Here is an 11,032-nt window from a genome sequence, read left to right as displayed (position 1 = left end):
ATTAAGGTTATGCGTATATACGAGACCCAAACCATCAAAGTTATGAATTATAACTAGAAACGAGCGGCTATAGTTAGAATAAAATAACAGGAAATCCTAACTTTGAATGATTAACGATATAATTACATAAAATAATTAAAATATCTATATAGATAAATTTATTATGTTATGTATGTTGGTATTTTAAAGTCTTCTGTTTTTTGATGTTTTTAAATATTAAATTGTTTTAATTTACCGAGATTTTACAGTATTCAGTCAATTCGACAGCTAGATATTTAAAGTCCTTAGCTCTTTATATTTATATTTTTTTAATTTTTATTTTTGCTATTCTGTTTTATTATCTTATTAAGTTCTTTTATTTAGTTTTTATTTAATTTAATTATAATATTTTACGACTCGATTTTAAAATTGCGAAATAAACGAATTCAAGAAATTAATAATTTTTCTTCGAACGAAAGCTTCTGGATTTAGTTATCTTATGATAGTTTATTACTTCACATCATTATTGTTAATTCAGTTCTTTAATTTTCGTTATGCTTTTTGTTGTTAACTTCTGTAAGTTTTATAAACTGTTTAGGAAAATTAATACAGTACTGTGGGAAAAATATTAATATTAGGAAGTGACTGAACCATTATCTCTAAATATTTAATAGATTTAACGTTGAAAGCCCCAAGCCTTTTTTTTAAACTGAGTGTTTTAATAATTAATAATTTTAAGTTTCTGTTTTTTTTCAAATATTAGAATGAGACTCGAATAAAATCGAAAATTATTTTTTTCAATTCGTATATTTTCTACACAAATCTAGGTTCGACATTAATATGTATGCTCTATTGTTTTATTTGTATCATACACTACATCTAAAACTAATGAAATTTCGCTCAATATAAATTATACGAACCCACATCATGGTATATGTAATAAGCATACTTTACACGATTTTTAAATGACATGTTCTAAACAATTAAAAATAATTCGCAGTCGAACGTAACAATGGAAAATGTCTATTTATCAATGTTTTGACATTTATAGTTTTTGTGATGTACATTATTTTTTTCTAACGATTTATTATTTTGTTTAAAGAGTTTAAATTAAAATGGGCGACGGCAAGAAATTACCACAATTTATTGCAGCCATATGCATTTGCATTGGCGCAATGGGAACCGGAACCGTCATAGCATGGACTTCAAATATCTCACAACGTAAGATCGAACATTTTGACTTGATATACTTTTGCTCGCATATATCTTTGTTGTAATAATATTCTGAATAGTAATGAGCTTTAAAATATATCAGTAGGCCTTATATTGTTATCTCCAAAAAGTGCTCTTTTATGTGTCATAGAGATTTACTGAAAAAAAAAAAGATAGAAATTTGTGAAAAGAAGAAGAAAGTGGTAGATTTTGCTTGCAGGTTTTGAATAGAGCTCTTCTAGCTTCTTGGGAAGTTCTTTGCCATTGATGTCAATGTCACATCTTTATACTACTGTATACGAATATATCTGGAAGAAGAGATGTACCTGCGTTTGATAATTCTCGTTACTTGTGCAACATACTATTGTGATATCAAGCAAATATTTTTAAATGGATTGATTTTTCCAAACAAAATAGCTTTAAATGTTTACCTTCTTCGTTTATTATCTCTCAAGCGTGCGGAATGACACAATATTGAATAAGTAGTGAAGTATTTGGATGGAAATAAATTGTTCTAGGCTCTAATCATCAAATTGTTATAGTGATGATTCAAGACCTTTTAGATTTCGTCGTGTTGAGATTTTGAGTTAATTCATTCGATTAAAAAATAACTTCAGATTTGGTCTTCACATTGATTCTCAGCGTTCTCTGATTTTCGTCATGATTTTCGTTGTTAATTTTCTTGGATTGGACAATAAGGTTTATTGCTAATAAGCATTACTAACACAATATTATATTATACAGTTTACATTAAACACTAAGAGCTCACAATTAACAAAAAAATTATGTTATACGGTTACCTGTAAATACTTATCAGACTTAACAATGAAGACAACTTAATATTTAAGGTTTTCAAAGTGAGTTCCTTGAGGGAGTGTAAAAATAAGATAATATTAAATAATGGCAGATTTATGTCACAAAATATTTTCTTAATATTAGATAATACAGTACAAATCTTCAATAAGGTAAGATTATTTAGGTATACGAATCTTAGGCCGTTCAAAACGTTCTCTATTTCGACTACGAATCTGATTGCTTCTTTGAAATAGTTGAAGGCATGTCCTATAGAACAGCCCATGATAAAACCTACTTTCGTTGGTACAAATAAGCTGTATTTATGTAAAACTATTTTGAGATCAAATTAAAAGTTGAATCAAAAACCAGTAAAAAGATTAATTTGAAAAATTCTTAAAAATGGGGGGATTGGATTTTAATTAAAAAGATTTTAGAAGATCAGGTCCTTGCAACTAATTATGATATTCTGATCTTTTTTTTTCACTTTTTAGTTCAAGCAATTATTGAAAAAAGTGTGTAAAATATATAATAATTAAAATACCAGCTTTCTGCCAACGTAACAATAATGCTTCGAAAGAACTGCATTGGTTTGGTAGTTAATCCAATTACTGGTCCATTTTCGTTGTGATGTGCCATCCAAACTATAATGCATTTATCTAAAAAAGAAGTAGAGCACGATGTACAGCTGCAACAGTGTATTCTTTACAATTCTCCTAACTTGTGACCCAGCCTTCCAAGTCAGTCACGCAAGAAGGTAATTTCGTCTGTTACTCGCTATTGTTTTTCTGTCTTTCCAACAATACCTCTTGATGTAGATTGAAGTTGTTGTATATATCATGGCATGTCAACGTCCGGAAACAGTTGATTCATCAATTGCTAAGCCGCCTGAAAGTTCCTTGAGAATTTGAGCTATAACCACTACACTTTATTATATTCGATTGTGATTTTTTAGTTTTCCAGACTGTTATTGACATCTTCGTCGCTACATTTAATAATAATTAGTGAATCTAATTGCTTAATTAGGTAATATATTAGACATATATACTAATTTTAAAGGATTAAATCCCGTCTGGTATATTTGTAACAAACATCATGTCGAAACCTCACGGATAGCGTTTACTTTTCAGTATGTGCGATTTCATCAAAGTAATAATAAAACATTATTTCGCTATCGAATACAATTGATGCATTTGGTGGTGGGGTTATGGGCAAACGCACAACAATGTTATTCTTCAGCATGACAATGTTCGACCAAATGTTGCAAACCGGTGAAAACATACCGGGAAACATTGAAATGGAAAGTGCTGCCCCACCCACCGTATTCTTCAGATCTTGCTCTTTCTGATTACTACTGGTTTCGACATATAAGTCTAGGCCTATCTGAGAAAAAATTGGTCAATTTATACATAGCCTCTAATGATAGATCGTCATTCCGAGATCGACTTCGTAAATTGTTTGAAAGAGGGAAAATAGTTGCGACTATCGATGGACAAAATTTTGAATAAAATACATTGTACCGAACTTTCATAACAACGATTTATTTTGACGTTTTGATTATTTAATTTGAAGTTAAAACAGACATTAAATATGAGGGAGCATCATCGCCATAAGTGTCTAAAAGTGTTCCAACAAAAAGTGCAATGAATATTCAATGACTAGTTTTTGCATACGCTGAATAACTCAATTCCATTAGGTAGTATGTAATATTTTATGTAGAGAAATGTTAAAACCATAGAATTAACTTTTAAGTTAAGTTGCTTAATCACTTGTTTTCTCAAAGGATATTGGCTTATTTGTAAAGGCTGTCAAAATCTATTGGTTTTCATAACATTTTTTATTACCTTTAATAATAGGTCTATTTTATTAAAATAATTATTAAAAGCGTTAATTTCATACATAAAATATATTGTTTATTTAATATTTTACATAAGAAATTATATTTAAATATTAGATATTTAAACATTTGTCATTTTTGTAGATATAGTTTGTAGTAAGGAGTCGAAAAGAACTTCTATTCTTGTTTAATATTACGGTTTTTACATTATTGAATATCTAAGTTCACTACCCTAATTATTCCTTTCTTTCTAGTTCGATAAGTTTGTTATGTTGACAGTTCGGAACTTGAACTAAACAATAATAAAGTCCACATTTTTCGTTAGATCAAAGCCGGGTTTTCTATAGTTGTATAGCCGTAAAACTTTCGGGTTAAAAAGTTTTTTAATAACTTTTTTATTTGTTTTTTTCCTGTTCGTGAAATTTAAGTCGACAACCTTCGTGTATTACGTCAAGACGCTGACACAAGATATTTGAAAAGGATCGTCTTCCAAAACCATCAACTATCAATACCCATAACCTGATGGATGGATCATTAACCATCTCGAAACTAAATCTAAAAGGCTCCGAAAGAGACCGTCCCCGTCCCGAATCCCGAATCCCGACCTTTCATCTAAATCAAATTAACGCACTGTTAGTAGTTATTGATAAAGCGCTGATCTTGCTGAGCGGGCGACGTTCGTCCTTCATTATTTTCGTCTCCTAGGAGCGGTCACAACTATGTTTTCATCATCCGGGCATTTATCAAGTCGGGGAAATGGGTCTCGTTGTCTTCCGCGTGGTAAACAAGTCAACTATCGGAACGTCGCTTCCGCGAGGTTTTATGTCTCGATTTGGTGATGGTTCGGTCGGTCGATGGAACAACTATCTGGGGTGGTCGAGAGCGTCGAGTCAGTTTCGATGGTCTTTAATTAAATTCGTGTAAGGTCTCTACGATCTGACCCAGTTTGGAAGTTATCGGGTACGGAATAATGGACCTGCTCGCTAACGAGGAAAAACAACTTCAAGTATTTTGTAATACATTCTCGGGGTCTTTGTTTCCGATCTTTTACCTACCTAATCAGAAAATTCAAAGCAAATTCGTAGTAATTATAACATATGTTCCTGAAATAATGTAGTTGTTTTCCGAAGTAATAATACGAGGGGTGCCTTTTATACAACGAGAATGTGCGAAACTTATTATAACTAGCATATAGTTTGATATTACACTGATCTACAAAAAATAATATCGATTTCTTTTCATGTATAATATATTTGTATTGGATGTGTGTGTGGATGTGGAAGTGCTTGCAAGTATTCTAAATATTTATTTTTTGCTTTAAAAAGGTACTCATGGTAATCGTTTTCCGATTCTTCTTGCTAAGAAAAACGCGTTATTTACATTCGATATACGATATTATTGATGATAAGACGTTAAAGTTTATTCAAAGTATTGGCCAGTTGATTTTATATACACCGAAATTGGCGAAGTACAGCTCTGTAGGCGCTTGTCTTATCATTGGGGATAAAGAGGATAGTCAGATAGAACTAGGTCTAGAGTACGGCGAATGCAATAAAACTTCAACACTTCTTTAGTGGGTTTTGTTGTATGATACGGCACATTGTCATGCAAAAGAAGCATACTCTGAGTGAGTGTATTGTGAGGATGTTTCTCAACCGATATACAGTTCAAGTTTAAGTTTAATGTCCAGTACAGGACTGGCAATTTTGGCACAGGACCTGGTCTGGCACCAAAGCGATTTGGCCTTGCGGTCGATAACTTTCGCCAGGTGGTAACCATGTTTTTTCGCTTGGTATTCTCGAAATAAATCAATTTTCACTACCTGTTGCTAGTGATTATATTGGGTCCTTTATGCAACAATTGCAATTTTGCAATTCTACATCTTCAAATATTTTAGGTTTACCAGGGCGTTCTTTATCGAGAACTTTGTCTGAAACACCACATTTGTATTTTTGAGGTCACTAAATTGTCGCTATGGCTGAAGCATGCTCACCGTAAGTCTCTACTAGTAAACAATAACCTTCAGTGGTTCTCTTGATGCAACAAGAAATGTAAATGCTCATTTTCAGTCACAAAACTAAATATTTTCAAAGGAATATAAATCTACAAGATCATTATTTTGGCGGAACGTAACTTGTGTAGTTTTAAGATTAATGTCTGTAGAATAAAATAAAATTTACTAAATCATAATATTGTATGCTTGTGTTCAGTGAAATCCGTAACAAAAACCGAAAAGTAATTATCGATATACCTGGTATATTAATTAAAATATTCGCCGCCAATTTCTTATATTTTTTATCTAGCAACATAATTGTTGCATCTATCTGAAGATGTGGCAATAAGATTGCACCATATCTGGTGAGTACGCTGGATGTGATAGAATTTCTTATTCGAGCTGCAAAAATGTAGCCTTCAAAACTTTTGTAACGTGTTATCAAGCACTGTAATGCAAAAAATGATTTTTGGTATATTACTCGATGTTGCTACTCTTTTTAACAATATGTCTTTTAATTTATTAAATAGATTTTAGTTAACGTCTGCAGTAACTGTTTCATTTGGTTAGAGCATCTGGTAATACCCTGAACCTTGATGATCGCACTATATGTATATGAATTTTCATGGTCATGCATCTTTAGTTTTCCCGTTGATATAGATAGGTTTTTTTGTGCTAATAAATGCGTTTTCGCGCTTGGAATTACATTGGTAGGTCGACTTTTTATTGCCAGTCCCAATATGACACAGAAACCATGTCTTCTTATGTTATGTTGAATAGGTACTAAAAACATTTTCAGTAAATTCGCAAGATTGCCTTTTTATTTCCCTTTAGATCTTTCCCGTCCGACGTAAACTTTTGGAAACAGTTCATTCATGAACTGCTAAGTTGTCTGGAAGATCCATGAGAGTTTCACTGGGTTTTCGTCCAAATATTTCAGTTCATTGTTTTCGCACTTTTTGGTGCCCGACATTGTCCTTTGACATTAACGGTACAAGATGATACCGAACAGCATAGCTATAAGTCTCTAAAATTGTTTTATAAGCCCTGGCAGTAGATTCTTAATGAAACAACAGATTAATGAATATCATGTCATCTCTAAATACTGGAAAGGGAAACTGTAAACTTCGCATAGATAAAGATAGATGAATATAGGTATTATTTATATACTATTTTATATAAAGGAATTTCAAAACCATCGAATGAAATAGAAATACTACCAAAAATAAGGCAAATAATTTTTCATATAATAATGTAAATATAAAAATAACTGCTCAATATTAAGTTTAGTTAGTATTAGTTTAACATTTATAGTCTTTACATTAGTGAATTAACTAACCAAAATTATTTTTGTAGAACTGGAGAGAGGAGATCTAAATAAAGTTGAACTGGATTTATCCTGGGTTGGTTCGATAATGTGCTTGGGAGCTATGTTAATCTGTATACCGATAGGCCTGTTAGCTGATGCTATAGGACGTAAATTGTCCACCCTGCTGACTGTCATACCTTTCGTCCTTGGTTGGCTTTTGCTTATTTACACTCAGAACACTGCTATGTGTTTGGTGGGTAGATTTTTTACCGGAATGGCTGGTGGAGCATTTTGTATCGTAGCTCCTTTATATACAAGTGAAATAGCACAGACAGAAATAAGAGGCACATTGGGTAAGTAATAATTTGGTTCGGTTTTATTAACTAATACATGTTACATTTAATATACGAATGAGTGACACCATCACCAGTTTATTTCCTCATAAGAAAGCCATTTTCATATTAAATAAAATCTACATTACTCGTAATAATTCTCGTACTCGATTAATAAAAATAAACTTATCCTATATATGAGTTCAACTTCATAGAAAAATATTATTTGCTCCTTAACAATAAATTTGCAAAATAACCTTTCTGGTGGTTCAATTTCAATTTGGAAATAAATAGTACTATTCAATTTATCGCTTTACAAACTTATATATACACTCACAGTAAAGCCATCTTATTATAACATAATGACTCATTGTGTTGTATTCCTTAGTGTGGATTTGGTATATTAAGCGTAGTGTCACCATCTTCCAACCGATGCGTTGGTGCCAGGTTCGAATTTCGTTCAGGCCATGGTTTTATATATTCTTATTTTAGTTTGTGGCTTTTTTATTTTAATTGAAATATTTTTGCATATGGTATTTGAATTATATTATATTAATATTATGCGACTTTGTTTGATTTGAAGTAATTTGAAAATTGTTTTTTGTGTCAATAAACTGAAAAAATATTTCCTTTCATGTAGGGAACAGAGAGTATTTAAGGAGAAATATTTAGGTAGACTATGTGCACATCATCTTAGAGCACATACGAGTATACCCCGTAAAATGTATATAAGCTATACTAGGGATATCAAAAGAATATCAATATACCTATATTTATATCCGGCGATATATTTGGGGCCGATATCCTAAGTAACGATAGTGGTAAATGATAGTATCGATCTTTTGGTTGCCAAGTAAAATATTGATATTAAAAGCAAGGGCCTATGCATGAGATCGATCGAATATTTGGCTGTGATTTTAGCCCCCCCCCCATAAATTGAATGTTTGTTGATTGGAAAAATAAGACTGGAGCGGAAAAATTTCGATACATTTGCGTGGTTTGGAACAGACATTTTGTGCTTGTTGATATATCGATATTTAAAATATATATTTTAGATTAATTAATAAATTTCCGTTAATGTAATATATTGAAACGTGTTTATTATTTTACTGAAAGAATAGTTCAACTTTTGATGAGTGTTATGTCATTGTAGATTATTTATCAGAATGCAATAATTTCACTATATTATTTTCTACTATCTACTTATTACATATGGGTAAGTAAATGTCTAAATAGACAGCTTTGTTAATATACAAGATAAAAATGAGCTTTCTTAAATGGAAAATAGACGGATTTATTTTGTAATGTTTTTCAACTTTTTATAGCATTTATTAGAGTTTTAACTAACATTGGGAACTATGGACTGAGAAAGACTATCGGCTATTTAGTAATTCACAACTTTTTACTATCGATTTATTTCAGTCGCTATGATTCTCAATCCAACTGAGTCTACCTTTTAATGTCGAGTGTTTCAGACGTGTACTGTCAGTTATTATTTTCGGTCCTACTAGTTTCATTCGATTGAATTTCATATATATTATGATTGTATTTAGCTATATATTATATATTAATATAGCAGCAGTTTTGAGCTGAAAACAAAATTTTTCAAGGTTATCTATTAATGTGGAATGGTAAATGAAATTAAATTATGAATTATAAATAAAAAATAATAACGTTTTATTGGCTTTTTCAATCTAACTTTCTAGATGTTTGTTCAAGCATTTTGAATGTTAAAACCCCTTTCATTAAAGTTTAAATGAATAATAATCCAATAATATTTCTGATTAATGATAAATAAAATTATTATTGTATTTAGAAAGGGTGGGATGGCTAAATCATTGGTAAATATTGATTGAGAAAATACGACAGAAATATTTAGCGGCGATTACTCCATTCCTCTTTAAAATTATACATTTTATATACAATCATATCAAATATATAAAATATATAAATTAATTTATATCATTAAAATAGAAACTTTTGTTTTTAGCATAGTAGAGTTCAGCACTTATCTATTTTCCTTTGTATTTTAAAGAAAGTTTGGGTAGGAGTATGCATATATCAGTCTTACTTTTTGAACGGCTCAAAAAAAAAGGTTGAAATATTGTCAAGGTTGGAATGAATTATATGTAATAAAACATATTTGGTATTATTATTCCACTTGGCATTTTTTTGACTATATACTAGTTCTATAGTTTTGCGACTACCGACTGTTTCGACTTTTTTCAGTTGACAATTCCCAATGTTGGCTTTAACCTAACAAATAATGAAATCTCAAAATATATGTACAACAACACGACCTAAATAATAATTAGTAGGTATATAGCAATATGTAAAATTTGTTTATAACGTTCTATTCAATTTCAGGTACCTTCTTTCAGCTGTTTATCACCATTGGCATCCTATACGCTCAAGTCTTAGGTTTCGCGTTAGGCGTGAAACTATTCTGCTACGCTTGTCTGGTAGTACCTATAGTATTTGGCGTGTGTTTTCTATTCCAACCAGAATCTCCAACATACCTAATCAAGAAAGGAAAGAAAGATAAGGCTCAATCTAGTTTCCAGCGTTTAAGAGGAAAAGATTACGATGCCACAGAAGAAACGAAAAGCATCCAAAGTGCCATCGATAAAGAGGAGGAACTAAAAGATGTTTTCTGGTCTACCCTGAAAACCAAACAAGGCAAGAAGTCATCCTTGATTTGTTTCATGTTGATGTTCTATCAGCAATTGAGCGGTATCAATGCAGTCATGTTCTACTCCGGAGCCATATTCATTGATGCCGGTTCCACGGTTGATCCCGGAATCTGTACCATCATCATCGGGGTTGTTCAGGTGATTGCCACTTTGTTCTCGTCCTGGTCGGTCGACAAAGTGGGCAGAAAAATCCTGATGATGGCGTCTTGTGGCGTAATGGCAGTATCCACGTTTCTCATGGGCATATTCTTCCTTATCAAGGAAAAAGAGATGATAGAAAAGGATTCTATCACTTCGATTGGTTGGCTGCCTCTTATTGCCCTTGTCCTTTTCATCATTGCTTTCTCATTTGGTGCTGGCCCAATACCCTGGATGGCCTCATCCGAACTGTTCCCACCTGCGATCAAAGCCGGAATGAGTGCTGCAGCTGGTACATTCAATTGGTTCCTGGCGTTCTTAGTAACCATCGGTTATGCTCCAGTAAGCAGGTGGTTGGGTGCCTTCACTACGTTCTTTTTCTTCACTATTGTGAGCGTAACCGGTATATTCTTTGTGTTGTTCATTATACCAGAAACAAAGAACAAAACATTTCAAGATATACAAGACGAATTAGGCAAATAATTGTAAAGTTGCTTTGTCAAAATTAAATTTGTAGTGCTCCACCATTCGAAATATTTATTTACAAAATTTTGTCATATGAAATAATGTCATATGAAAAATATTATTGTTATTGTTCAATTGTTTGGTACTCTATTGCATCATAACAATTATAGGATACTAATGAGAATTAATTATCTATACATAGTATAAAACAAAGTCGCCTTTTCTGTCCCTATATCCCTATGTGCGCTTAAATCTTTAAAACTACGCAACGGATTTTGATGC

General features: G+C 31.8%; 1 protein-coding gene across 1 annotated transcript; it reads left to right on the top strand.

Annotated features, from left to right (window-relative positions):
* The first annotated feature begins 1,000 nt into the window (after positions 1 to 1,000).
* LOC143191728 (facilitated trehalose transporter Tret1-like) lies at positions 1,001 to 10,809 on the top strand. The gene is made up of 3 exons (XM_076397088.1): positions 1,001 to 1,200; positions 7,170 to 7,475; positions 9,822 to 10,809. The coding sequence occupies exons 1-3, from the start codon at positions 1,095 to 1,097 to the stop codon at positions 10,766 to 10,768; spliced, it is 1,359 nt and encodes a 452-aa protein (XP_076253203.1). The 5' UTR covers positions 1,001 to 1,094; the 3' UTR covers positions 10,769 to 10,809.
* The last annotated feature ends 223 nt before the right edge of the window (positions 10,810 to 11,032 follow it).

Source organism: Rhynchophorus ferrugineus, unplaced genomic scaffold (genome assembly GCF_030347505.1).
Source record: "Rhynchophorus ferrugineus isolate W39M unplaced genomic scaffold, kcgeb_rfMv2 rfM2, whole genome shotgun sequence".
Taxonomy (NCBI): domain Eukaryota; kingdom Metazoa; phylum Arthropoda; class Insecta; order Coleoptera; family Curculionidae; genus Rhynchophorus; species Rhynchophorus ferrugineus.
This window is presented reverse-complemented; position numbering and strand designations above follow the sequence as displayed.